This window comes from Sphaerodactylus townsendi, linkage group LG13 (genome assembly GCF_021028975.2).
Source record: "Sphaerodactylus townsendi isolate TG3544 linkage group LG13, MPM_Stown_v2.3, whole genome shotgun sequence".
In the NCBI taxonomy this organism is placed as follows: Eukaryota; Metazoa; Chordata; class Lepidosauria; order Squamata; family Sphaerodactylidae; genus Sphaerodactylus; species Sphaerodactylus townsendi.
Window position 1 is genome coordinate 56,446,536 of NC_059437.1, and position 27,518 is coordinate 56,474,053.

General features: G+C 57.2%; 3 protein-coding genes across 4 annotated transcripts in view; 2 read left to right on the plus strand and 1 right to left on the minus strand.

Moving 5' to 3' along the window:
- Window positions 1-601: 601 nt before the first annotated feature.
- ALKBH2 (alkB homolog 2, alpha-ketoglutarate dependent dioxygenase) lies at window positions 602-4,215 on the minus strand. Its single transcript, XM_048514333.1, has 3 exons — window positions 3,058-4,215; window positions 2,054-2,252; window positions 602-1,860 (listed from the first exon to the last, which is right to left on the minus strand). Exons 1-3 carry the CDS (start codon window positions 3,338-3,340, stop codon window positions 1,560-1,562), a joined length of 783 nt encoding a protein of 260 aa, XP_048370290.1. The 5' UTR covers window positions 3,341-4,215; the 3' UTR covers window positions 602-1,559.
- UNG (uracil DNA glycosylase) lies at window positions 3,877-8,560 on the plus strand. Of its 2 annotated transcripts, XM_048514332.1 has the most exons (7): window positions 3,877-4,144; window positions 4,628-4,834; window positions 5,074-5,169; window positions 5,763-5,860; window positions 6,087-6,175; window positions 6,455-6,633; window positions 7,207-8,560. In XM_048514332.1, exons 1-7 carry the CDS (start codon window positions 4,064-4,066, stop codon window positions 7,345-7,347), a joined length of 891 nt encoding a protein of 296 aa, XP_048370289.1. In that variant the 5' UTR covers window positions 3,877-4,063; the 3' UTR covers window positions 7,348-8,560. The 2 variants fall into 2 exon arrangements, with proteins under 2 accessions (XP_048370289.1, XP_048370288.1); XM_048514331.1 differs by lacking the exon at window positions 3,877-4,144 and having other exon boundaries at window positions 4,344-4,834.
- Window positions 8,561-10,032: 1,472 nt separating this feature from the next.
- The window catches only part of ACACB (acetyl-CoA carboxylase beta), a 54,147-nt gene continuing 36,661 nt past the window's right edge, over window positions 10,033-27,518 (plus strand). The window contains 6 exon segments of the mRNA XM_048513881.1: window positions 10,033-10,164; window positions 12,542-12,660; window positions 15,586-16,265; window positions 21,546-21,678; window positions 22,087-22,225; window positions 22,305-22,414. Of these exon segments, the coding sequence (XP_048369838.1) occupies window positions 15,595-16,265; window positions 21,546-21,678; window positions 22,087-22,225; window positions 22,305-22,414 (1,053 nt within the window). The 5' untranslated portion in view covers window positions 10,033-10,164; window positions 12,542-12,660; window positions 15,586-15,594.

A 27,518-nucleotide genomic window follows, 5' to 3' on the forward strand; every position in this document is an offset into this window, starting at 1 on the left:
AGGGGTGCCTTTGTTCTGTAACCTCACCAGCAGGCCCATATAAAGGCTGAGTCAAGTGGAATCAATGTTTAATTTAGCAGCCAGCCAGGGCGGGCTGCTGTTGGAGCACCGTGCCACGGTACCATGAAGCAGCTTCATGTGACAGGATCCTGAGTCTCTCAGGGAACAGACTTCTCGGAAATACATACTTGTCTGTAGTCACTGGCTAGAGGCAGAACGGAAGCTACAGCTTTGTGACTGGAACTTTCCAGATCTGTGTGCATATTAATAAAACACTTTTGAGCCACTGATCTATGTTTGCTCAGGGTGCTATGGAAAGGATCTACGAACTGGCCTTATGTAGTACAGCAAACAAATAAGACTAATTAGAAATGTAAAACGCCTCCCAGCAAGTTCCTTGAGAACTTTCTATCCCCACCTGCATTCCTCTAATATAAAGCCTGCCCTGCGTCCTTGTTTGGTCCTCTTAATCAGATAGATGTGCTTACAGATCTGCTGTCTGTCCTGAACCAGCCTTCTGCTACTCCAGCACTGTTGAGAGTGTTAACAGAAGTAGAAACAAGGGCCTGACATGTAGTTTCATGAAAGGTACATATGCCTGTTTCTGTCAGACTAATTTTTTTTTTATTGAGAAAGCATTTTAAAGAGAAGGTGAACTAAAATAACAATTGCAGGCTAGAGACAGTGTTTCTCAGAAAAGCTTGGCTTGCTGCTGAGAAAATATCCATCCCCCTTCTGACACTATTGCAAACAGGTTTGGAGCTTGTTTTATATTATTCCCAAACTCTACAAATCCTGTTACTTTGACAGAGATTGTGCATACACTTCAGTTGAAGCCCCTAAACTCACATTCAGGTTTACCTCTTGAAGGTTAAGAGATGGAAGTTTGCCTTGAGCCTCAGCTATCCGTAGAACACGATGATTGTACTTGATAGGCCTTATTATGATTACGGATATGGTAGTAAGATGTCTAATACTGGCTCCAGAATAGAAGGGGGAAATAGGATTTGCTCAAAAGCAGGGAGCAGTGACACATCTGGAAAGGGGGCTTCCAGCTGCAATGAGAGACCAAAGAGAAGCCATCCCTGCATCAGGCACAGATGACTGTGTCAATTCTTCTGGGTGGAAGGACAGCCGCTGAAGAACATGCTCCTAACATGTTCTGTTCTCATTTCAGAGGGGAGGCATAGCTAGGGCAAGGCACACCCCTTTCCTTTGTCTGCAGTTGCAACACGACGAGAAGAAGCTGTCCAGACCAATGAGGGCACATTAGCTAAAGAATACAAGACAAGCATTGCCCTCAAACTTGGGTGAAAATGGTGCTGGAACACCGGTCTGGGCAACATGACCATTGTAGTGATAACCAAAATCAAGGCTTCAGCCAAGCTCTTAAGTTCCAGTAGCTTCCTTGCTCAAAACCACCGCCTTAGAGAAACTTTCTGGTATGGTGCAGTCCTCACTTTGTGCTGCCTTTGTTGCAATGACTGAGAAGGCCATCGGCCATTTTCAAAGAGGGTACCTGCTTCAGGCCACGTGGAAGCTGGACGCTAACCATTGTACTAGAGAGCCATCAATTTCCGAAACGTCAGGTTGATTCTCGGAGCCACGGTTTTCTTGCGGATGGGCAAGCTGTGGTACCAGTAGCGGTTGGTTGGGAAGTTCATCATCAACAAGCTGCCATGTTCCAACTGCAGCCTGATGGGCTCGATGTGGCATGAGGTTCTTTTGCCGCGGGAAGCCCCGTGCCGGAAGACAAAGTCCCTGCAGGCCCCCAAAGAGACTGAAGCAATAGGGCTGCGAGGGACCAGCTCTTGTTCATCATCCCTGTGCTCTCCAATGTGATCGTGGCCATCTTTGTATCTGTGAAGGTAGAAAAGACCCACTTTAGCCCTCATTCTTCTCAGGTTGTGCCCCATTTCAAGCTCATCCCCAGCAACTACCCATGCACGGTTCATACACCCACAGAGGCATCAGAACACACAACCCCCCCTGCAGAGCAGGCACAGAGGGCAGAGCTGCAAGTGCTTCATGTCACCCCAGTCTTGGAAATTACCTGTTAATAAGAACAAAGTTGAAGGTGTGGCCCGTGGTCAGCTGGATCTTGTCCCTGATGTGCTCAAGAACTGGAATCCATGGTTTGGGAGAGAAGGTGACACCCGAGTAAGTGTAGGTCAACCCAGAGTCACCGTAGGTCACCTGCTTCCTTGGGATGCTGTGCCACTTGCCAAAGACCTGCAGTTTGGTAAACTCCCCTGTTTGGAAAAGGAGTATGAAAAGCTCAAGATGGGTTTCCACAACTGGACGTAGCCGAGAGTTGGCAGTTGTCAAAAGACTGAAATGCTACATTTGGTCAGTGAGTTTGAAACCCGTGTTCCAGGGAACTTTGTGTGTGTCTTGTGGGGTGGGGGTCTTTCTCAATATTAGCAAGTGGTGGACAAGCTTCTTTCAAAGATAGGAGGCCGTGGCTGCCGCTACCGAGCTGACACTCAGAGATGCTGGAGAGCAGCAGCTGTATTCTGAACTGCATTTTTGCCTCCATAGGACATCAGCGAGACCCAAGAAAGCTAGCCTGTGCCAGTCTGTGTCAACAGACTGCATGTACGCCCTAGAAAATGCTCCATACATCTCTGTGATGCACATGGGTTCCTCAATGAATCAATTCAGAAGGATACTGGATAGTAAGTCATCTGAAATTTATGCTGAATTATGGTTACCTGCCATCAAATTTTCAGGACTGGGGTTTAGCCTTTTGTTTGCTGTTCACAAAACACAGCAAGAGCTCAGTGACTTGTTCTCAGATAAGATTTTTCCCTTCTCCCCATCAGTTTTTAGCCCATGTCTTTCATCCCTTAATTAAGAAGTTAGTGAAATTGCATCAATTGTAAACAAGAGTTTGCACACAGTCATTTTAAAACATTCAAAGCATTTTTAAAGGACAAAGCAGCAGTGAAAACTAGTGCTACACTCGCTATGGCTAATCCCTTACCAATAAAAAGGTAGATTTTTCAGAAAGCTCTGACTCCCTAGCTAAAAGGTAGTCTTCAGGTATTCATTTACCTTCAAAATATTCGATTTCCTTTTCCAGTTCTTGGAAGAGCCTGTCGGCCTCATTTTTGCCAAAAAGGATGGTGTAGCTGCAGTTCAGTCCCTGGGCCCGAATTTCCCTCCAAGGGGTGGCCCGCCTCTTGTGGGGCTCATCTGGGAGGGCCACTGGCCGCCTGGGCCTCTCCTCCTCCGTCCCATCCTTGTCTTCAGTACAGTCTCCATCGCCCTCTTCCGGCTGATGCTGTCTCTTCTCCGAAGTGAGCTTAGGAGTTCCCCGGACTAGGAATTTATCCATTGCCAGTTGCCACGTGCCAGGCTGAGTGTGGGGAAGGAAGAATCAGACTGCATTCAACAGACCTGCATTAGGCATTGCCTGGGATCCTGCAGGGGGTTCCCCAAGAGCCAACGGAATAGGAAGCAACAGAGCGCTGCTTCCCACAATATATTTTCAACCACCCGGTTTTTATGTGGATTTGTAGAAAGCTTGGAAAAATGAGACAGGGCTGACTGCTCCACTCAAGAGCGCACGAGACACGTGTGGGGGCGGCTTAGATGGCTTCCAAAAGCATCAGACAAAACTACGCGCACAGGTGACAGGTGTTGGAGGGCTCTCTATTACAAAACAAGGAAGGAGAAACCCTATTTGCTTCGCCAGGTGGGACAAAAAGGTAGACAGGCGCGAGATCAAAGGCGCTTCCGTGCTCAAGAGCAATAAGGGATCCCAAATGCCACAATGCGCATGTGCAGGAAGCTCACATTTTCCCCTTAGTTTTTTCCCTGGCTAAGGTACGCATGCGCGAACCAACCCCCTCAGGTAAAATCCACCCCCAGTCCTGCGCATGCGCGTTCATTTTGGCGCCAGTTTTGGGATGCTGAGGGAAAGAAAGCGGGTGCCGCCGTGAGGAGAGACAAGCAGGGGCTGCGGCGGCCGCGGATCCTCTTCCTCGCCTCCCACGCCCGACTGAGCCGGGCTCCTCCAGAGCTGCAGCGCCGGATTCCGCCTCTGAACGGAGCCACCATGATCGGACAGAAGACGCTGCTCTCCTTTTTCGCGGCAGGCGGCAATAAGCGGAGCCGCTCCCCGGGCGAGACCCCGGAGGTAACGGGAGGCGGGGGAAGGCCCGAAAGGAAAGGCCGGGAGGTGTTTGGAATCGCCAGAATTCCCTCGCTTTGGAAAAGGGCGCCAGCTGGCAGTAGCAGCCAATGAAAAGCGTCCGTTCACTCATAGCCAATAGGGAAGCAGACTAGCGGCGGGACTAGGCGCGAACCAATAGAGCTCAGTGCTTCCTTGGCAAATGGTGGGTGGGAGGTGGGAAGATAGACACGCCGTTCCGACCACTGATAACTGATATGGAAGTGGGGAGGGCGGAGCTTGTCTTGCCGTCCAGTTAGGGAAGCAGGATAGCCTTGCGGGGCGGCTGTTTTTGCCGCGAAACGCCCGCGTGTTTTTCTTTGGCCGGAAGTTGTTGCTGTGATGCTTGTTTTGGTCCCGCTCGTGGCTGCTTCTGCGGGAGCTGCGGCCCCCCTCCGCCCGCTGCCCTCTTCCCGCCTGCCCCATGGACGCTTCCTTGCTGCTTTCCAGGCCTTCTCCCCCAAGAGGTCCAAGTCTGAGACTTCCTCCCCGACCTCTCCTCCTCTGAGCCCGGCGCAGCTGGAGCGGATCCGCAGGAACAAAGAGGCGGCGTTGCAGAGACTCGCTGCCCGCGCTAGCAGCGTTGCCCCCGCGGAAATCGGGCACAGCTGGAGGGTCTCGCTGACTGGCGAGTTCTCCAAACCCTACTTCTCCCAGGTAGGCAAGAGGTACCGAGGGTTAGGGAGTTTCCTTGCAAAGGCCTGAGTATTAGAGAGACCCTGTTTTGTAACAGTGAAAAATGTATTCTTCATCCTGTAAGCAGATGTTTGATAAACTATCACATAGCATAATGTGGCCTTCTAAATATCTGCCTAACTGCCTCCCTTGGGCATAAGAGAGGGGGATTCTAAATATACATATATATTAGAAACAGCTCCTTCTCTCTCCCTAACCAGCTCATGACCTTTGTTGCTGAGGAACGGAAACGTTACACAGTCTTCCCACCCCCACATCAAGTTTTCACATGGACCCAGATGTGTGATATCAATGATGTGAGTATTCCTGCTGCCCTGGGCAGGAGCCATGTCATAAACTGAACCTGGCCTTTAGGTCTAGCTCAGTGATTGGATGTCAGCAGCAGTATTTTTGTTACTTCTGTTCGGCATGAGATTTTGCTGGATAAACATATTGAGAAATCTATCTAACTCTCATAGTCTCCCACGCCAGAATTCACTAAACTCTCAGGGGCTAGATTGGGCCCATCTACCACCAGCTCTTTCTCTTTGACTGACTCAGTGGCCGTCCTTTTTCCATGCTTCAAACAGTATGCTGGGTCCTCAGCTTTTTTTTTGGGGGGGGGGGGGAGCAGAATGTCATTGGCTACTTCACAAAATCATATATTTTTGCAATCCTTGGAAGACCCCCAAGTATGTTAAGGCTCCTGGCTTGTCTCTGGGTGGCCCATAATGCTGTACGCCTTTGTGGTAATCGGGAGTGGATTGCTTAAAGTCATGTGGTGAGCCTGTTATGCTAAAGCAATCTCATATTTGCACTTGAGTCTTCCAGATTGAGTCTGCCTGAACTGCAGAGCACACAGGAATACTCAAGGAAGGCCATTATCTTTTTTTTTTTTTTGCAACATCAGGTAAAAGTTGTCATCTTGGGCCAGGATCCATATCATGGGCCCAATCAGGCGCATGGCCTCTGCTTCAGCGTCCAGAGACCAGTGCCACCCCCACCCAGGTAAGGCTTCTCTTTGCCTGTATTAAACTTCCAGAGTTGTGTTAGGATCAGGCATGCATGCTTAATTCTCATTGGTCTTCGTTTCCAAGGGAACGTTTCTTTGCTATTTGATGAGTATAGGATATGCTGTGCGCATTCTAGTAAATATTACGGATTGCTTGAGGTGTGTGTAGCCCCGGTTCAGAAGGTGCTGTTACAACATCTGGTTTTATTTTTTTGTTTGCAGCCTAGAAAATATTTACAAAGAGCTTGAGACGGACATAGAAGGCTTTTCTCATCCTGGTCATGGAGACTTGACAGGGTGGGCCAAACAAGGTGACTTGGTTTTTTGTTTTGCTTTGTACCCTGGGCCCTGCCCTGCCCCATCATCTGAATTAGCATCTGGCAGGAAGAAGCATTTAGCTTAAGACAGATTCACTCTTCATGCAGCAGATCAATTTGTTTGTCCATGTGGGCATCCCCATGCGTTTTAGCCTCGTCTTTATAGATGCCTTCCCGCGTTGTATCCCAGTGAATTAAGATCGCACATGTCTGTTGCATAAAGTACTGGTCGTTTATCTCTGCTTACGCTTCCATGTTTTGTGTGATCTTCAGGAGTCCTTTTGCTCAATGCTGTCCTCACAGTCCGAGCGCACCAAGCCAACTCCCACAAGGAGAAGGGGTGGGAGCAGTTCACAGACGCAGTGGTGTCCTGGCTGAACAAAAATCTGGACGGGCTAGTCTTCATGCTTTGGGGAGCCTATGCTCAGAAGAAAGGCAGTGCTATTGACCGAGTAAGTCCATTGGGGCTTTTCCACCTTTCCAGAAGTCCTAGCTGCTTGGGCAGTGAAGGATCAATGAGAGGAACAGGTATCCAGCAGTGAAACTTCTGTGTTCAGGCACTGGCCACTACTTGGTATGAGGACTGGATTTCAGAGGGTGGAGTTGTGCTGGTGGAAAAGAGGATGCTGATCCATACAATCCTTTGACCTGATGCACATGACAATCATGTTCTGCAATATAGACTCCCTCCTCTTTCACCCAGTAAATCTAAGTCCTCTTCACAAATGAGGCGTGCCAGCTCTGCAGCAAACTGGGGCTTATTTGGGTGACTCCTTTATTTTGATCCAGGTGCTCTGTAATAGGAGTTTGGGAATGCTGCTTTTGTTTGATCAAAGTTCAGCTTTCCTGGACAAATGCCCAAGATTTAGATTCTGTTTGAAATGTTGTAGTGTTCACCGCCTTGGGGGCCCTGATTTGCATGGAAAGGTGGTGTGGGAATATTTTAAATAAGCCACCGTAATTTATTGCTGCTGATGAAATACAAGGGGGAATGATTGTGAGATGAGGTCTCTGGTCTCTTGCAGAAACGTCACCATGTCTTGCAGACAGTCCACCCTTCGCCCCTCTCTGTGTACAGGGGCTTCTTCGGCTGTAAGCATTTCTCCAAAACGAATGAATTGCTGCGGAAATCTGGGACGAAGCCCATTGACTGGAGAGCGCTCTGAATAGTTGGCACGACCTTGGGAGGCTTCTTAACATCAAACACCGTTTAAGAGGGTCCAGTTTTAAGAGCTTGGGAAGTTCTAGAGATTTCATCTTTGCATCTGGGATGGGGTGACCTGAACTGTCTCCTTCAGCTCTCCTCCTCTTGATTAGTTCCTTGAAGTAAGGACATCTTATTTTCAAGAGTATTTTTTTTTTGAGGTTTGAAGAAGTTGGTATCTGCATTTCTAATTCTAGGTGCATTTGAGGGCAAATTACAGTTGACTACAAGGAATAACGTGACTTCTTGTTCTCCAGTCAGGGACCAAAACTGTTTTGTGCAAATGTAGCACACTTTTATTTTTTATTCTTTATTACCTGTTTTTCAGGAACACAGAAATGCGACATCATTCCTAACAGCAAAGAAGCTATTTTTCATCTTGGCCCTGTTCCCCACCCTCAAAGTTCCCATCTTCCAGGCTGCCCCTTTTATAAGGAATAGGGAATTACTATGTTCCATGATGCTGAACTTCAGTAATTGCTCCAGCCCGAAGGGACTGGATTTCATTGGCTTTCCCCAGACATATTGAGAGGACTGGGGCAAGGGTGGGACAGCATAGCCAGGGTTCTGTAAGGAGCGGGGGTTCTTTAATCGTTGTGTAGAAGGGAGAATGCTAATGGCTCTCACTTTGGAGTACCATGACTTTGGGAAAAGCGGTATTTGCTAAGCAAATTACCATTAGGCAGATGACAAATGTTTGAGCTGCAGAAGTTTTTCCAGCATTTGCCAGTTCATGAAATCATGCATAAAAGGTGTGCTGCTTGGGAATGGGTCATCCATAGACTCCATCTATGTGAGATGACCTGTGCTACCCCACTTGTGAATGTGAGGAGCACGGTAACATTTAGTTTATTAAGAGTTTATGTGCACCTGGCTGTCCTCATTGTTAAAGATGCCGTGCACTCAATTACTTGAGGATTTCATCCCCGGGCTCGTTCCATCAGAGGCAATTGTGTTATTTGTATTTGGCTGGGGTCCACTAAAGACCTTTTATCACCTGGAATACCTGAGACGCAAAGTCAGTTTACATGTTTTGTATGCAAATTGCATAAGATCTATACTGGTATATTTTAAATACCAAATTAAGATACATACATTGTTCCTGTAACACTAGTGACAAAGTTGGCTTTTTTGAGTCACTATAATTCTTCTGAATAAACATCTGTTTTGATACATCTTCCTTGCCGTTAATTGTGCTTGTTTGAGTCATGCTGGTTATCTCAACTTTGGGGCTGTTGGGGGCATTCCATCTCCTGGGATTTATTCTACCCCTTGTTTTGTAACATCAGGTGTACAGTCTTTGAGAGTAATTAGTTTCCAATTTAGAAAAAAAATTCTGTTGTGGAGATAAAGGGTTGATTTATTTTCTGATGATGCTAGAAAAGGAAGCGGAGTTGCCACTGAGGTGAACGAAGGGTCGTGGAGGTGTCTTGTGCCTAATTCGCACGTAACTTTGAAGTAGGAGCCTTCCAGTCCAGCAGTCGTTTTGGCAGATGCAGGTGACCGCAGGCCAGTCAGCCGTCCCACAGCTTGAGCAGGGATGGCTAGAGGCTGGCCCCCAAAGCAGTGGTGGGTCAGCAAATTGAGATTCGGTCCCTCAGGGGTCTGCAACCTGCGGCTCTCCAGATGTTCATGGACTTATCAGAAGGTCCCATCAGCCTCTGCCAGCATGGGCCAGCATGGCCAGGTGGCCATGCTTGGCCAAGGGGCTGTGATGCGCGGAATTGTAGTCCATGAACATCTGGAGAGCCGCAGGTTGCAGACCCTGCTCCTGTTGGTTCTCAGCCACAGCTGTTGGGCAGCTGCAACAGCCAGGCCTTCAAGGGAGGAGAGGAAGCAAGCAAAGAGGGCACCTTCATGGAAAAGGGGGTGGCCAGAGGCAGCAATGTGGCTCCCAGGAGGGGGCTGAGGGAAGAAGAGTTTGGATTTATACCCCCCCTTTCTCTCCTGCAAGGAGACTCAAAGGGGCTGACAATCTCCCTCCTACAACAAACATCCTGTGAGGTGGGTGGGGCTGAGAGGGCTGGGAAGAACTGTGACTTCACTAGGCCAAGGTCACCCAGCGGGCGGGTGTTGAAGTACACAAGGTAATCTAGTTCACTAGATAAGCCTCCACAGCTCAAAAGACAGCAGGGAATCAAGCCTCATAGAGTGCACCTGCTCTTAACCGCTAAGCCCCTGCAGGCTGCCCTGAGCTGCCACCAGGGCCCCAGCCCCACTGCTGCTCTTCCACCCCCCAATGGGCCTGTTTCGGCCCCCTTTCTCCATCCCCACTCCTGGCTTGTGCTGCACCCGCCAGTCAGACCCAACCCCCACCCGACCCTGCTGACGCAGAGGGTGGCCACCTCCAGGCCGGGAGGTTCCAGGCCTTTGGGATAGTGGGTGGGGCCTGGGGGAGGGCGGGGTTGGGGAGGAGGGGCGGGGTTTCCGAAGGGTGGAGCAGCGCCAGGCTGCCCCCCTCCCTTTCTTTCCTCCAGGGTCTGTCAGCTCTAGAGACCGGGGGCCAGTTGGAGTTCCCGGGGGCTTCCAGGCGCTACCTGGAGGCTGGCAACCCCACGGGTGCCCCCCGCGCGTGCTTGTTTCTCCAAGCAAAGGAATTGGGGCGGGGGGGGGGGAGGCGTTCAAAAACTTCCAGCGCCTTCAAGCAACTGCCGGCTGCTGCTGCCCGGGGTGCGCGCGGGCTCTGCAAAGGAGCGCCTGGCTGCGCGGGAGGCGCCCCCCCCCGCTCCTGGGACCCCCCCCCCTCGCCCTTTGTCCCGCCGCGAAGGCGCCTCCTGGGGTGAGTGGAGCTGGGGCGCTTTTGCAAGGCGAGCGGGGGGGGGGGCAAAAAAGACACCCCCCCCCCTTGTTTGGGCCGCGGGTCGCGGAGACGGGTGTGGGGCGGGTGGGTGGCCCCGCGGAAGCAGAAGTGTCCAAGCGCCACCCAAGGGAGGGAAAGGCGCGCGGAGCCCGGGCGGGACGGGGGGACTCGACGCGGGGGAGCCGGGTTCGAGTCCCCTCCCCTCAGGAAGCCTGCAGTGCCGGGTGACCCAGTGGGGCCAACCAGCCCCCAGTTCTCGCTCGCAGAGCTCCCTCGGCGGAGGCGGGTCAAGGACAAACAGCGGCCCCCACCGGCCTTTGCCCTTGGAAGCTGGCCGCGGGGGCCCTCCCTGCAGGGCGCGCGCACATCGCCGCCGGGGCCGATTGCAAGTTGCGCGCAGGCGGAGCAGGCTGTAGAAGGGAGGGACAACCACACTAAAACCCTCGCGGGCCTTTATGCACTTTTATGACCGCTTAATCAACAAAGCAGCCGTAACACTTGAAATCAATGACTAAAACAACAAACCCTTGAAACAAGTGAATAAAAATAAAGGTGCGTGGCTTGAGCGCCCGGGGGCTGGGGGGGGGGGGCGGCTGGCACGAGCAGCCCACCTGGGCAGTTATTTCCTCTGTGGTTTAACACACCTCATCCCCAGAGACTTAAGACTGTGAGTTCTTTGAAACTTCTTACTATTCCCCTGCATTTTGCAAATGGCATCCTTTGTGGCGTGGTTGGTTGGAAGGTGGTTGTTTGGAAGGCTCTCCGTCATTCAGTGAAGCTGCCTTGCAGGCAAGTTTATTTCTTTATTTTCCAAATGCGTAGCCTGCCCCTCCCACAGGAAATGTTGTGGGTTTTCCGGGTTGTAGGGCTGTATTCCAGTAGCATTTTCTCCTGATGGAATCCAGCCACAGATGCAGGCGAAACGTCGGGAGAAAATGTTACTGGGACAGGGCCATGCAGCCCGGAGACCCCCACAACACCCCATGCAGAAATTAATAGTCCTAGGCTTCAAAAACATCTTAGCCTAAGTGGGACTCCCTTCTGAGTAAACACAGAATGGGCTGTGCTGGGCTACGTTTTGCAAAGACAGCGTTTCCACGTCTTTTTCAGTTTATGTGTAAAGTTTATTAAGAAGGCCCCAAATCAGGTAGTGCATAAGAAGATGTTGGCTCAAAAACAAAAAAAATATATTTTATAGTCTCTCAGTTTCAAGGGAGCTCAAGAAGACCTTTTCGCTGGCGGATTTTGCTCAGTTGCTGCACTTTGTATAGCCTGCACACATTCAATGGCATTTGGTCCGTTTACAAGTGGCATTTGTGCCCACAAGCTCTTTTCTGTGTTGGCGCTGGAGAGTAACCTTTGCCCCACGTGCTGCTGCGTTGTCCCACTTGGAGCTCAACAGAATACTTTGGAAGCGCTCCAGAAACGTGTTGTTCCTGGCATCCGTTTGCTCAGCCTCTCAGCCCTGTGAAGAAATTTCCATGCAGGGTAAACCAGGAAGAGCTTGAGGCTCCGCCCCCTTTTGGACTGCCCGTGTGGGTTTATGGAATCTTTGTGCAGTGTGAAAAATACGAATCCTCGCGAAGCCGCTGGAGAACTGGCATGCCCATACAGCTTTGGGGACTGAACTGGGAAATTATTGTCGAAGGCTTTCACGGCCAGAATCTCTAGGGTGTTGTGTGTTTTCCAGGTTGTATGGCCTGCACCTGGAACACGGCTATACAACCCAGAAAACCCACAACACCCTAGACCTGGGAAAATCCTTCTGCTGGGGCGAGGTGAATTGCTCTTGTATAGCTGAGTGTGTAAGGGAACTTTTCTTGTTCAAAGGGGATAATTCTGTGGTCTGGTAATAAGCAGCCTTGAATTGCATGATGGAAGAAAGGGGTGGGTTGGGAGGGGATAAACTGCTTACAAGTACATACACGTGATTGGCACCAGACTGAAGATTCTGCCTGTGGGTAACCTGGTTTCTGTGACAAGAAGCGGTTGAATTCTGCAACCCGTATAATTGAGATGTGCATTCTTTTTGGAATGTGAAGGAAATGAGCTCTCCGTTTTGTGCGTTGTGTTGCAGCGCTTCTGCATTACAAGGAACTTGCCCTCCATCGCTATGTGGACCCTGGAATAAAAATTCCTTTAAATAATTCTCTGCCACTTCCTTTTCATTTTGTCAGACAGCCCGAGCGCAGGCTTACGAACGGCCGGGGATATTTGAAGTGCTGAGGGAGCGACATTGCTATCTTGTTAATATCTGCAGTGCTTGAATGATGCCAATGTGCATTTTAAAAAGTGTGTGTCTGTTTCCTTCTGTTGCCATAAGAACGAGTTAATCTAAAGTTTATATTCCTCATAGCCGCTGGGCTGCTTCTCAAACGCCTTCACCCCCAGTTTGATCCTGACAGTTCAGGAAAAGTTCTGCTCTCCGGAGCTACGGGAAAGTTGAGCCAGAACGTTCTTGGAGAGAATGGACTTGTGAGTATTAAAGACAACTCCAGAACCAGCCGCTTCATTCGGTTTTTACTAGCCAGGTCAAGTAACTGCCCTGGGAGGTCTTGGCAGTGAGGGCAGAGGCAGTGGGCCAGGCTGCCAAGGGTGGGCTTATGAGCCGGGAGGTGCCCCTTGTGCCCTTTGGCTCCTAGGGGCAGCATCCCCTTCTGAGAGAATAAGGGGTACCTCTTTGACGGCTGCATTTGCCCTTTGCAGGTGCTAGCTGTGACCTTTATAACTTGCTCACAATACCTGGTTTTATGGCAGGTGGATTTTTCATTGATCAAAAGTTTCTTTAAAAAATCTGTTGTGAAGTTAATGAATCAGATTAAACGTTGCAGCCTCGCTGACTTTTTCGGGTCCGATTTCCTTTTATTGCTGTTATTATTTTCAGCTTCAGCAAGGTCAGCATGTTCTAGCTGATGTGCACACAGATCTTTGACTTGATAGCACGACTACATTTAATTATCTACTTGCTGAAGGCATATTGCCTCTGGAGGGGGGGGAACTAAAGAGCAGCCCTCCTTTCTTTGATCCCCCCTCCCCCTTTTACATTATTGCTGAGGCCCCTGCAGGGGCAGAACTATACTTTGCCTGGAGCCAGAGGGCCACAAAAACTGTTGACTATCGAGCCAGTAAGAAAGGCAGGCTACATATTTGAGAACCAACGTGGTGTAGTGGCTAAGAGCAGGTGGATTCTAATTTGGAAACCCAGGTTTGATTCTCCACTCTTCCACCTGAGTGGCAGAGGCTTATCTGGTGAACCAGATGTGTTTCCGCACTCCTACACTCCTGCTGGGTGACCTTGGGCTAGTCACAGCTCTCTCATAACTCTCTCAGCCCCACATACTTCTCAAGGTGTCTGTTGTGGGGAGAGGAAGGGAAAGGAGCTTGTAAGCCACCTTGAGTCTCCTTACAGGAGGGAAAGGTGGGGTATAAATCCAAACTCTTCTTCTTCTGTACATATTTAAATAATGTACAGATACATGCATGTGCATAAAGTGCTGCCAAACCATAGCCAGTGTCCAGCCACCCACCCAAAGACTAACCAGCGAATGCACAGTCGTGAGAGTGAGGCCCCTCGGTTTCTTTGTTAATTCTGCAGGATTTGGTTCAGTTCTGCCAGACCTGCAAGGCAGCTGCTCCACCGGACATGCGGTTGAGGCAGCTACGATTTACCGTCTCTGCCCCGCCTTGTTCGACCTTCCCAATCACCCATTGCTGTGAGATGACAAGAGATGTTCGTCTGCTCGTTCTTTGAGATCTGTGGGGCCTCAATAGCGTAGAAGCTTCACCATCTTGTTTTAGTATATACGTGAATGGTTTTTAAATAATTTTATTATATGGTTGATATTTATATATATTATGTTGGAAATCGCCCTGAGCCCGAGGGCTAAGGGAGGTATAGAAATCTAATAAAATAAAAAATAAATTGAATCTTTTTAAAAAATCCCATGCTCTTGATCAAAAATCTCTAAGGTGGTTTAGAAGAGCTAAAATCTGTAACAATGAATGGAAGTTGTGGGAACCGTTTCTGCTTGAAATGTCTAACAAACAGCACAGTGTAAAGCAATTATGCAAATACAGTCTGATCAGATATTTCAGCAGCAAAGAACAAAGAAAGGTGAATAAGAAAGCCGGAGGCCCTTTGGCCTTGTGCCTCTGAACATGCCCAGAGGTAACAGGTGTCCGTCATGCCAGCCTGCTCGTCCTGCCTACTCCAAGAGTGTCAGATTCGCCGTCGCTCATATTTGGGCAGATCGCAGGCTCATAGCCAGCTGGCGTCCCTGTTATTCGGCTGCTGTTCCCAGAGAATAAAAATAGCTTGTGGTTTGAAACGCCCTTTGGCTCATCTGTCAGACGGACTGGACGTTACAGTAGCCTCGGCCACAGAGTTGCATGGGGGCAAGATACAAAGAAGAGCTTGATCTTTTCCTGACAGAGACGAGAAGGATTATCAATAGGGTGTGTATGTGGAAGGAGGTATTTGACAGCCGCGAGGCTTGTTAAGTGTTTGTGTTGTGTGTTCAAGAGTCACAGCATTTGTAGGGTTTGGTGAGGACTGGAAGTCACCTCAGATTCTGAGGGGCTTGCAGTAAATATTTAGGGACACCTGTGGGCTAGAACTGGTGGATTCAACCCCATGTGCCCAAGGTGTGACACCCCCTCCCCCCCAGTCCTTGAGTGGACGTTCACATTTAAAGAAGAGATTCATTAACTGTTCGAGGGGCGACCATAGGGCAGAAATTTTTATTTCTGGAAGAAGTCTTGAGATGCTGCCCGGTTTTGGGGCTAGATCTTTGGGATCTAGCCCCGGCCTGGTGGAACGCTCTCCCTCCAGCTGTTAGGGCCCTGCGGGATCTTAGTGAGTTCCGCAGGGCCTGCAAGACTGAGCTGTTCCGCCGGGCCTTTGGGGAGGCTGGCCACTGATGGCCCCCCCCTTCCTATAACATCAGTGGATCCTGCCGCCCCCTCCCCCCTTTTCTTTTAGGGGATTTGATAGTAGGTGCCATCTATTATGTTGATTTTAGTATGCTGCGTTTTAATGAGATGGGGTTTTATTTTATATAGAGCCAGGAAACTAATTTAATGGATTCTAGTTTTTAGTCGTGTGTGCTCTTATCTATGTTTATGGTGTTCACCGCCCTGAGCCCTCCGGGGGAGGACGGTATATAAATATAATAAATAAATAAATAAATAAATCAAAGGCCTGCTGATAGGTCTGTTTTGAGAGTTACCCTGCCCTCACACCCCATCCTCTAATAGGCCACGCTCTCAAGTCACATGATGCCCAAATCCTTGTTGAACCTCAGTGCAGCGCTTCTTTGAAAACTCACTGCTGATGAGCTGTTCTTTCCCTCCCCTCCCCACCTTTTTTTCTCTTTTACCTTCTTCTTAACTCATTTCCAGGTTTCCTGAATGGTGCTTCTGGCTCTCCTGGCTGTTCTAATTCTGGTGTGGCTGGTTTGGGCCAAGATGGAGAATTCCTCCTCTGTGAACCCAAAACATCCAGAGGTTCAGCCTCTCAACCCAGTCCAGCTGTTCCCTGCAGAAGCTCAGCAGCTGCCACCCAACGAATCCTCCCTTCCTGAGGCCCAGGTCCCATCTGCAGAGCCCTCCGTGCCCCCGTTTCCGCTGCCTCCCCCAAGCGCCCAGAGTGCCGTGGAGTCCTCTAAGCAGCCGGATCACCCTGTTTGCCAGCACAAGCCTCCACTTCCCCATGCGGACTCTGACTCCACGCCGCCAGCCCAGTGGCCCCCAGCCACCAACGACGCTGCAAGGCCTCTGAGCCGGGTTGGTTGCCCGTCCTCCAGCCCAGCAGTCCGCCAGTTGCAGCCCCTTTCTTGGGACAGTCAGGAGTCATCGTCGTCGGGGCAGGTCAGCCAGCCTCACGGGAAACGCCAGTCGGGGGCCAAGTTTGTGCTGGGCTCCTTCGAAGACAACTCCTCTGACGATGAGCTGGTGGCCGGATCCTTTAAAACGGCCAGCAGGAGGAGGGGTAGCTTGGCCAGCATCAGTTCCTCCTCCTCCTCCGTGGACTCATGGTCATTGTCCTCCCTGACAGAGACAGGATCAGCCGTCATCATGAGGTGAGCAACGTGTGGGGCCCTCGCAGGCTGGGCCTGACCTGGGCCTCCAAGGATGTTTTGGTGAAATCCCACTTTGATCTGCCTCCATCTTTCTCTGACTTCTGGTGCATAGGTGTACAGTCCAAGTATACGGTATGTTTTTGGTCAGCACCAACGAGCAGGTGTGTTCCTTGAGCCTATGGAATTGCTTTTTAATATTGTGTCGTGGGATTCTTTCCCATATCCGTGGTCTTCACACACTGGCCTCAGCTGCTTGGTTTGAACAGGAAACTGATTCTCTTCTGGGGCAATTTGAAAAACAAAATTTGACTGCCCCTTGGCGACACGAGTGCCCAGTCATGCTTTCCTTGGGACTCAAGTGCCCAGTCATGCTTTCCACTTGCTTTGTTATAATTGCTTCTGCAGCCGTGGCTGTTGTTGACTGTCACATGGACAAACCAGTGGAGAGCAAAACGCCAGAAGAGACAAACAGAGCATTATTACAGGCTTCTAAGGGGAAATAGAGAATTCCTTTAACTGTTGGCGGATATGCGATGTCTTGTCAACAGATTTGGGAGTCTGAAATTGGCACAATTCCACCTTCTCTTCCTAACTTATTTTCTTCTAAACGCTTTCCTCCCCTGCTGTTCCTCAGAGATGCTGCATGGGTGGGGTATTAAATTTGATAAAATAAAAATAAAATAAATAAAATTGGGGTTTGTTGGGATTAAAACGGGACCAATCCGAGGTTTGTGTGGGGACTGCTCATGTAAAACACAAGCCCAACTCCCAATCACTTTTTAAAATTCAGCTTTTTAAAAATATAGCCTTTGGAGTGTTGTGGGGTTTCCGGGCTGTATGGCCGTGTTCCAGTAGCATTTTCTCCTGACGTTTTCTCCTGCAAGCCACAGATGCAGGTGAAACATCAGGAGAAAATGCTACTGGAACATGGCCACACAGCCTGGAAACCCCACAACATCCCAGTGATTCCGGCCATGAAGGCCTTTGACAAAACAATATAGCCTTTTCCGAGAGCTGGAGAATGCGAGGGAGGAGGAGATTCGTGCTGCGTGGGAGAACTGCCCATCGTCTCTCACTTTGTTTTTCACACTGTGAACCTACACAGCTGGTTCCGTTCAGCCGTCTGTACGGTGTTCCCGACAGCGAGTGAAGGCTTCTGGGAAATGGGTGCCAAAGGTTGCTTGGGACCAGGTGGGGCAACGGGCAGTTTCTCCTCTGATGTCCCAGCCTTGCAGAGGCAGGCCTGAGCTGTATTCTTCATGTGTTCCTGCTGAAACTTTGTACTGGGCAACTGATCAGTTGTGAAACAGCTTTACCCTGGCAGGTGGTTCTGAACAGTTCTCTCTCTCTCTTTTATCCACCTGCAAATAGGAGTGATTCTCACCTGGTGCTCCCAAATCAGGAGCAACCTGTGCCTTCTTTTAACCTGTAAAAGTGAGGGCAAACTAGCACATGGGTCTAGAATTGTGGAGTGCAGTCTGTGGTCATCACAGTCCCTTCGACAGTTTTCTGGAGGTGGTTGGCTTTTCTGGTAGAAAAAACTGCAGGGTCCTCCTGTTCTATCTGCTGAGGTGGTCCTTTATCTTCTGATTTCTCATGGGGATGCTTTTGGATCATCCGCTCAGAGAAGTCACAGCTGCCCGCCTGATTCCCCTCGTATAAAAGGTAACTGGGGTGCACATTTCCTTGTTGCTGCGGAAGTGCCCTCGGCCTGTTGATCACATCAGATGAAAAGGGTCAAGAGGGGGGGGGAGGCGCTTCTTGCAATAGGACAACTTCTCCTTCTCTCTCTTCCTTTTTACACTTGGAAGCCAGTCCTCTGGTTGAGGGAGGGCCGTCTTCCCCCTTGAGCCACGTGGGGCTGCTAGAGAGTTTGCTGCTGCTGCTGCCGCCGCCTGGCCGTGCGCCAGAGGGGAAGGGAGTGGGGGGGAGTGGCAGAGAAATGGAGGCAGCAGCCTCAAAGTTGCTGCCGGGCTCTTCTGGGAAGCACAGAGCAGAGATCCTTTGTGGAAAGGGAGAGGAAGATGGAGCAGAACTCAACTGGTTTCAGCGCCTCAGGAGGTCAGTAACAGCAAGAGGAGCCGATGGGGAAGTGGTTTCTCCCGCACGGAGCAGACGCTCCCTCTTGGCACATCTGGCAGAAGTTTCTCTGCATGGCACAGCGATAACAACAGGACTTGGCTTCATGGGGAGGAAGAGGAAACTCTCTCGCGGGTGTGTTGTGCTGGGGGTGGGGGTCCTCACTTTGACTGTGTGCCTGGCCAGGTGGGCGCTCCCAACTCCTCTGCAACAGTTGGATGGGCAGGGGCAGCGAGTAGCCAGGATTGTGGGCTCCCTTCTCCCCCTCCCACCCAGCCCCTTTTCTTGCTGAGAGTGTCTGGAAGACAGAAGCGGCTGCTTTGCAGAGAGCGGATATTCAGTGTGTCGTTGCCAGAAGTGCAGGAGCTCAGAGGGGCTTCTTCTTGCCGTAAGCTGGACTTTTGTGAGCCCTCCCTACATTTCGACTTTGTCCTTCTTTAGACCTTTTGTCATCAGAGTGTTGTGAATGTCAGTTTTTGTGTTGGGCAGTGACGCTTTTGAGCCACAGTGCCTGGGAAATGTGCACAGACGGCATCGCCTGTCTTCAAAACAGAGTCCACGTTGCTGGTGACATCATTTTTTCCCTTGGTTTAACCCTTACCTGATTGGCATCTATCCCCCTCCCCCCCTTTGCAAACTTTTCCTTCCTTTAAACATGAAGCGTTCAGTCTGGAGGTTAAACGAGCAACCGTGTTTGGATCCACTGTGCAATAGCCCTGTGCAGTCAGCACTTTTCAGTATTTCTTTTCATTTCCTAAAAATTACATTTCATTTACTATTTTTTTTAAAAAGCGCTTGTATTGTGGCTGCAACGTTGTTTGCCGGGGAGCAGTTTTGACTCTTGTGGTGCTTTGCAAGTTTTTTTGGGTGCTTGGAAAGGAGGTTTAAATAAATTTGCTTCCCAGTTCAACTGTTAAGAGCATAGATTGTTGCCACACAGAGGTTTTGCTTCAGTTTTTACATCCAGGGTTTAATATATTTTCTGTTTGGGGTAGTTGCCCCTGAAGTGTCTGTTTTCTGGGTTTTCACCTGTTTTGCTCTGTTCTTTTCCAAAACTTGTTTGATGTTGGTTGCTCACACACAGATTCTCCTTCCTAAGCCCCTCACAGCATCTTGATACTTTTGTGCCCCTCACAGTTTTTCCATTTTCATATTGGTGTCCAGGTAAGTCTTCTTGGGGAAAGCGCCACCCCTAGTGGAGGAACAGATTCTACCACTTGGTAACAGATCTGGAGTGAGCTACGGATTTATCCGCTTCTTTGCTCTTTGTGTGTGAATTCTCCCTCTTGGCCTTAATCTGGGCACAGCGATGTTTCTGAAGCAACTTCCACTGTAAAGCTAACCTGAGTTGGTAACGTAGCCAACCTCAAACGCTGGTTAAGACCACATCAGTGATTATTAAGGTTGCCGTGAAATATAACCCTTAAGTTATATGGTTTGCTGGACACCCAATTTCGATTTTAAACTTTGTATTAACCGCTGTTTTAATGGGGATTTAGTAATTTATTTATATTGGAATCTAATTGTTTAGTTTTTGATTGTATTTAGCTGTATTATGATTTAACTTTGTTGTACACCACCCAGAGCCCTTCGGGGATAGGGCGGTATATAAAACTAAACAAGAAAGAAAGAAAGAAAGAAAGAGAGAGAGAGAGAGAGAGAGAGAGAGAGAGAGAGAGAGAGAGAGAGAGAGAGAGAAAGAAAGAAAGAAAGAAAGAAAGAAAGAAAGAAAGAAAGAAAGAAAGAAAGAAAGAAAGAAAGAAAGAAAGTGTAATGGAGGTTAAGAGAAATTTGTTCTGGTAGGGAGGTTGTAATTTGGGGAGGGGGGGAGCACAACTTGCATTAATGCCCTACTCTGCTTCTGATCTCTTAGCCAAGGTTTGAGGCTGGGAACATCACATCTCTGCCACACCTGTCTTGCAGATCTGTTGTTTTTGTGCGATCAGTCAGTCTCCAGCACTGTTTAAAAATAAAGCAATTGTTTGTTGTGTGTGCAGAAGTCTTTGTTGTCGGTACGGAAAAGATGTTGCTGTTTGTGTGGCCCTTGTGAAAGTCACTCCTTCCCACACCTAACAAAGCGGTGTTCTTTTCACAGTCGCTGTCTTGAAGGGAAGGGGGGGGGCGTGTCTTTCCCTCTGACAGACAGCGAGATTTTAAGTGTTTTGAGGCTGGAAAAAGGAACAGGCTTTTTCATATGAGTCTCTTTTGTTTGTTTTGGGGAAACAAGGCAGAGAGAGAGAGAAAGCAAATTCCATGTGGTTTTTCTTAGATATTTTTGCAGGTCCAGGTTTCGAGTTGCCTTGATAATTGAGCTCCTTTGCCTGTGGAATGTCTTGCCTCGGGAGATTGTATAAGGTGGGAGTTTGGGGACCTGCAAAAATTGCTTTGATGGCTCAGACCAGAGGTCCACCTGGTCGAGCATTTTGTTTCTGAAAGTGACTGGCCAGGAGCTTACAGGCAGCCTGTGACTGGGACAGGTGAGAGTCTTCCTCTGCCTTCTATCCCCACCACCAGTTATGGAGGTAGACTGCCTTGCCACATGGAGTCTCTATTTCCCTGTCATAGCCATCACTCAACCTAGACTACTTGAAGCCTTCTGATCCATTTTTCGAGCCATGTGGAGGTCAGTGCTATGATTTGTGGATAACGAGTTCCCCATACTAACTGCATCCTGTGTGCATTTCCTTTTATGAGTCTGTCCTGAATCTATTGCCAGTTGGTTCCAATGTGTGAATGCAGAGTCTTGGAAGCTTTCTTGGAGTTGGAGCTGGCTGGTCTCAAACCAGCAAATTTGGAGCTGGCCACAGACTCCATTGGCAGATTGTCATATTGGAACGGAGGTATCTTGAAGGACCGTGGATGCCTTCCTCGGCAGCCCTCTTAGGTGCCTTCTGTAGAAGCCTTGACACCAAGGAAGGCCTCAGCAGAGTGCATTCGGTCTTGCTAGCCAGCCTGCCCGTGTTCAACTACATGAGCCATTCCTTTCTCACTGATAGTGCTTAATTGCTACCTGGTCGCCTGGAGGCTATTCCTAGAGGTGAGCAGGCAAGCGGCCGTTTGTTCCATTGTATTTCACCCTCAGTCGCCCGTCTTTCCAGTTTGACTTCTCTCTCCAGAGATCACCTCCACACACACACACACATGCCAGATCATGTCTAAGGGACATCTTGAACCCCAAGCCATGCTTTCACCCCTTTCTAGGCCCAGCATGTCAGGGATGCACCTGGTCAAGAAGGGCCGTGAGCAGAAGAAGCTCGACCTGCACAGGGACTTCACGGTGGCCTCGCCGGCCGAATTTGTGACTCGCTTTGGAGGGAACCGTGTTATCGAAAAGGTACTTCTCCCAGTAAAGGAGGGTGCATCAGTCCGCTGTCTATGTGCTGTGAAGAAAATCTTCCTTTTTGTGTGAGGACGAGACCTAAGGAACAAACATTTGGATCCTTAATGTGTGATTTTAAACAAAATGATATAAGGTATTTGTTCCATCAAGCGCAGTCCTGGCTGTTGTGACTAGCCGGGTCTCAGGCAGAGATGATTTCTAGCGATCCTCGTAGGGGTTTAGCATATGATCTTCTGCATTCTCTGTGACTCCCTTCAAGAAACTTTGTCCATTGCTTGACCGTGACTCCTAACCTCTCTCATGACGGAAGTATAGGGAGCACCAAACCACCCTCCAAAAATATAAACCTTTGCGGAAGCATTTCCCCCCCCCAAAAAAATCATTCTTGTTCTTGGTTTCCAGGTCCTAATAGCAAACAACGGCATCGCTGCTGTGAAATGCATGCGCTCCATCCGCAGGTGGGCTTATGAAATGTTCCGGAATGAGCGAGCAATTAGGTTTGTGGTCATGGTTACACCTGAAGACCTTAAAGCAAATGCAGGTAAGTGGGGAGGGTCTCACCTGGTGAGCGCGTGCGCCTTCAGCAGGATCGTGATTATCTCTCCCTCTTTAACTTTCAGAGTACATCAAAATGGCTGACCAGTATGTCCCTGTGCCCGGTGGACCCAACAATAACAATTACGCCAACGTAGAGTTGATTGTGGATATTTCAAAACGAATTCCAGTGCAGGTAAGCAGAAAGCTGTGTCTTTCCTTTCGCCTGCAGGGGGGTAGATGGAGAAGAAAAAAGGGGTCCCGTCCCCCAAGGAGAGAGGGAGAAAGAGCTTGCTGGGCGTGTCTTCTAACGTGTGCAGTAGATGTAGACTGCCGACTCACAACAGTGGCAGATCATGCCTGCTTCGTGTGGGCCTGGAGTGGCACTGTGTCGGCAGTGGGAGGTGGGCAGGACCCCTGTTCATACCGTGTTTCCCCGAAAATAAGACAGTGTCTTATATTAATTTTTGCTCCCAAAGATGCGCTATGTCTTATTTTCAGGGGATGTCTTATTTTTCTCCCCCCCACCCCCCCCCCCCCCCCCCCCCCCCCCCCCCCACCCCCCCCCCCCCCCACCCCCCCCCCCCCCCACCCCCCCCCCCCCCCACCCCCCCCCCCCCCCACCCCCCCCCCCCCCCACCCCCCCCCCCCCCCACCCCCCCCCCCCCCCACCCCCCCCCCCCCCCACCCCCCCCCCCCCCCACCCCCCCCCCCCCCCACCCCCCCCCCCCCCCACCCCCCCCCCCCCCCACCCCCCCCCCCCCCCACCCCCCCCCCCCCCCACCCCCCCCCCCCCCCACCCCCCCCCCCCCCCACCCCCCCCCCCCCCCACCCCCCCCCCCCCCCACCCCCCCCCCCCCCCACCCCCCCCCCCCCCCACCCCCCCCCCCCCCCACCCCCCCCCCCCCCCACCCCCCCCCCCCCCCACCCCCCCCCCCCCCCACCCCCCCCCCCCCCCACCCCCCCCCCCCCCCACCCCCCCCCCCCCCCACCCCCCCCCCCCCCCACCCCCCCCCCCCCCCACCCCCCCCCCCCCCCACCCCCCCCCCCCCCCACCCCCCCCCCCCCCCACCCCCCCCCCCCCCCACCCCCCCCCCCCCCCACCCCCCCCCCCCCCCACCCCCCCCCCCCCCCACCCCCCCCCCCCCCCACCCCCCCCCCCCCCCACCCCCCCCCCCCCCCACCCCCCCCCCCCCCCACCCCCCCCCCCCCCCACCCCCCCCCCCCCCCACCCCCCCCCCCCCCCACCCCCCCCCCCCCCCACCCCCCCCCCCCCCCACCCCCCCCCCCCCCCACCCCCCCCCCCCCCCACCCCCCCCCCCCCCCACCCCCCCCCCCCCCCACCCCCCCCCCCCCCCACCCCCCCCCCCCCCCACCCCCCCCCCCCCCCACCCCCCCCCCCCCCCACCCCCCCCCCCCCCCACCCCCCCCCCCCCCCACCCCCCCCCCCCCCCACCCCCCCCCCCCCCCACCCCCCCCCCCCCCCACCCCCCCCCCCCCCCACCCCCCCCCCCCCCCACCCCCCCCCCCCCCCACCCCCCCCCCCCCCCACCCCCCCCCCCCCCCACCCCCCCCCCCCCCCACCCCCCCCCCCCCCCACCCCCCCCCCCCCCCACCCCCCCCCCCCCCCACCCCCCCCCCCCCCCACCCCCCCCCCCCCCCACCCCCCCCCCCCCCCACCCCCCCCCCCCCCCACCCCCCCCCCCCCCCACCCCCCCCCCCCCCCACCCCCCCCCCCCCCCACCCCCCCCCCCCCCCACCCCCCCCCCCCCCCACCCCCCCCCCCCCCCACCCCCCCCCCCCCCCACCCCCCCCCCCCCCCACCCCCCCCCCCCCCCACCCCCCCCCCCCCCCACCCCCCCCCCCCCCCACCCCCCCCCCCCCCCACCCCCCCCCCCCCCCACCCCCCCCCCCCCCCACCCCCCCCCCCCCCCACCCCCCCCCCCCCCCACCCCCCCCCCCCCCCACCCCCCCCCCCCCCCACCCCCCCCCCCCCCCACCCCCCCCCCCCCCCACCCCCCCCCCCCCCCACCCCCCCCCCCCCCCACCCCCCCCCCCCCCCACCCCCCCCCCCCCCCACCCCCCCCCCCCCCCACCCCCCCCCCCCCCCACCCCCCCCCCCCCCCACCCCCCCCCCCCCCCACCCCCCCCCCCCCCCACCCCCCCCCCCCCCCACCCCCCCCCCCCCCCACCCCCCCCCCCCCCCACCCCCCCCCCCCCCCACCCCCCCCCCCCCCCACCCCCCCCCCCCCCCACCCCCCCCCCCCCCCACCCCCCCCCCCCCCCACCCCCCCCCCCCCCCACCCCCCCCCCCCCCCACCCCCCCCCCCCCCCACCCCCCCCCCCCCCCACCCCCCCCCCCCCCCACCCCCCCCCCCCCCCACCCCCCCCCCCCCCCACCCCCCCCCCCCCCCACCCCCCCCCCCCCCCACCCCCCCCCCCCCCCACCCCCCCCCCCCCCCACCCCCCCCCCCCCCCACCCCCCCCCCCCCCCACCCCCCCCCCCCCCCACCCCCCCCCCCCCCCACCCCCCCCCCCCCCCACCCCCCCCCCCCCCCACCCCCCCCCCCCCCCACCCCCCCCCCCCCCCACCCCCCCCCCCCCCCACCCCCCCCCCCCCCCACCCCCCCCCCCCCCCACCCCCCCCCCCCCCCACCCCCCCCCCCCCCCACCCCCCCCCCCCCCCACCCCCCCCCCCCCCCACCCCCCCCCCCCCCCACCCCCCCCCCCCCCCACCCCCCCCCCCCCCCACCCCCCCCCCCCCCCACCCCCCCCCCCCCCCACCCCCCCCCCCCCCCACCCCCCCCCCCCCCCACCCCCCCCCCCCCCCACCCCCCCCCCCCCCCACCCCCCCCCCCCCCCACCCCCCCCCCCCCCCACCCCCCCCCCCCCCCACCCCCCCCCCCCCCCACCCCCCCCCCCCCCCACCCCCCCCCCCCCCCACCCCCCCCCCCCCCCACCCCCCCCCCCCCCCACCCCCCCCCCCCCCCACCCCCCCCCCCCCCCACCCCCCCCCCCCCCCACCCCCCCCCCCCCCCACCCCCCCCCCCCCCCACCCCCCCCCCCCCCCACCCCCCCCCCCCCCCACCCCCCCCCCCCCCCACCCCCCCCCCCCCCCACCCCCCCCCCCCCCCACCCCCCCCCCCCCCCACCCCCCCCCCCCCCCACCCCCCCCCCCCCCCACCCCCCCCCCCCCCCACCCCCCCCCCCCCCCACCCCCCCCCCCCCCCACCCCCCCCCCCCCCCACCCCCCCCCCCCCCCACCCCCCCCCCCCCCCACCCCCCCCCCCCCCCACCCCCCCCCCCCCCCACCCCCCCCCCCCCCCACCCCCCCCCCCCCCCACCCCCCCCCCCCCCCACCCCCCCCCCCCCCCACCCCCCCCCCCCCCCACCCCCCCCCCCCCCCACCCCCCCCCCCCCCCACCCCCCCCCCCCCCCACCCCCCCCCCCCCCCACCCCCCCCCCCCCCCACCCCCCCCCCCCCCCACCCCCCCCCCCCCCCACCCCCCCCCCCCCCCACCCCCCCCCCCCCCCACCCCCCCCCCCCCCCACCCCCCCCCCCCCCCACCCCCCCCCCCCCCCACCCCCCCCCCCCCCCACCCCCCCCCCCCCCCACCCCCCCCCCCCCCCACCCCCCCCCCCCCCCACCCCCCCCCCCCCCCACCCCCCCCCCCCCCCACCCCCCCCCCCCCCCACCCCCCCCCCCCCCCACCCCCCCCCCCCCCCACCCCCCCCCCCCCCCACCCCCCCCCCCCCCCACCCCCCCCCCCCCCCACCCCCCCCCCCCCCCACCCCCCCCCCCCCCCACCCCCCCCCCCCCCCACCCCCCCCCCCCCCCACCCCCCCCCCCCCCCACCCCCCCCCCCCCCCACCCCCCCCCCCCCCCACCCCCCCCCCCCCCCACCCCCCCCCCCCCCCACCCCCCCCCCCCCCCACCCCCCCCCCCCCCCACCCCCCCCCCCCCCCACCCCCCCCCCCCCCCACCCCCCCCCCCCCCCACCCCCCCCCCCCCCCACCCCCCCCCCCCCCCACCCCCCCCCCCCCCCACCCCCCCCCCCCCCCACCCCCCCCCCCCCCCACCCCCCCCCCCCCCCACCCCCCCCCCCCCCCACCCCCCCCCCCCCCCACCCCCCCCCCCCCCCACCCCCCCCCCCCCCCACCCCCCCCCCCCCCCACCCCCCCCCCCCCCCACCCCCCCCCCCCCCCACCCCCCCCCCCCCCCACCCCCCCCCCCCCCCACCCCCCCCCCCCCCCACCCCCCCCCCCCCCCACCCCCCCCCCCCCCCACCCCCCCCCCCCCCCACCCCCCCCCCCCCCCACCCCCCCCCCCCCCCACCCCCCCCCCCCCCCACCCCCCCCCCCCCCCACCCCCCCCCCCCCCCACCCCCCCCCCCCCCCACCCCCCCCCCCCCCCACCCCCCCCCCCCCCCACCCCCCCCCCCCCCCACCCCCCCCCCCCCCCACCCCCCCCCCCCCCCACCCCCCCCCCCCCCCACCCCCCCCCCCCCCCACCCCCCCCCCCCCCCACCCCCCCCCCCCCCCACCCCCCCCCCCCCCCACCCCCCCCCCCCCCCACCCCCCCCCCCCCCCACCCCCCCCCCCCCCCACCCCCCCCCCCCCCCACCCCCCCCCCCCCCCACCCCCCCCCCCCCCCACCCCCCCCCCCCCCCACCCCCCCCCCCCCCCACCCCCCCCCCCCCCCACCCCCCCCCCCCCCCACCCCCCCCCCCCCCCACCCCCCCCCCCCCCCACCCCCCCCCCCCCCCACCCCCCCCCCCCCCCACCCCCCCCCCCCCCCACCCCCCCCCCCCCCCACCCCCCCCCCCCCCCACCCCCCCCCCCCCCCACCCCCCCCCCCCCCCACCCCCCCCCCCCCCCACCCCCCCCCCCCCCCACCCCCCCCCCCCCCCACCCCCCCCCCCCCCCACCCCCCCCCCCCCCCACCCCCCCCCCCCCCCACCCCCCCCCCCCCCCACCCCCCCCCCCCCCCACCCCCCCCCCCCCCCACCCCCCCCCCCCCCCACCCCCCCCCCCCCCCACCCCCCCCCCCCCCCACCCCCCCCCCCCCCCACCCCCCCCCCCCCCCACCCCCCCCCCCCCCCACCCCCCCCCCCCCCCACCCCCCCCCCCCCCCACCCCCCCCCCCCCCCACCCCCCCCCCCCCCCACCCCCCCCCCCCCCCACCCCCCCCCCCCCCCACCCCCCCCCCCCCCCACCCCCCCCCCCCCCCACCCCCCCCCCCCCCCACCCCCCCCCCCCCCCACCCCCCCCCCCCCCCACCCCCCCCCCCCCCCACCCCC

Bases quoted from the DNA above. Each gene is read 5' to 3' on its own strand.
- UNG (XM_048514331.1), top strand. From the start codon at position 4,520: ATGCTTGTTTTGGTCCCGCTCGTGGCTGCTTCTGCGGGAGCTGCGGCC. The intron at 4,835-5,073 runs GTAGGCAAGAGG...CTCCCTAACCAG, and splicing joins CCAAACCCTACTTCTCCCAG to CTCATGACCTTTGTTGCTGA. The intron at 6,634-7,206 runs GTAAGTCCATTG...GGTCTCTTGCAG, and splicing joins AAGGCAGTGCTATTGACCGA to AAACGTCACCATGTCTTGCA.
- ALKBH2 (XM_048514333.1), bottom strand. From the start codon at position 3,340: ATGGATAAATTCCTAGTCCGGGGAACTCCTAAGCTCACTTCGGAGAAG. The intron at 2,253-3,057 runs GTAAATGAATAC...TTTTCCAAACAG, and splicing joins GGAAATCGAATATTTTGAAG to GGGAGTTTACCAAACTGCAG. The intron at 1,861-2,053 runs GTAATTTCCAAG...CTACCTTCACAG, and splicing joins AACTTTGTTCTTATTAACAG to ATACAAAGATGGCCACGATC.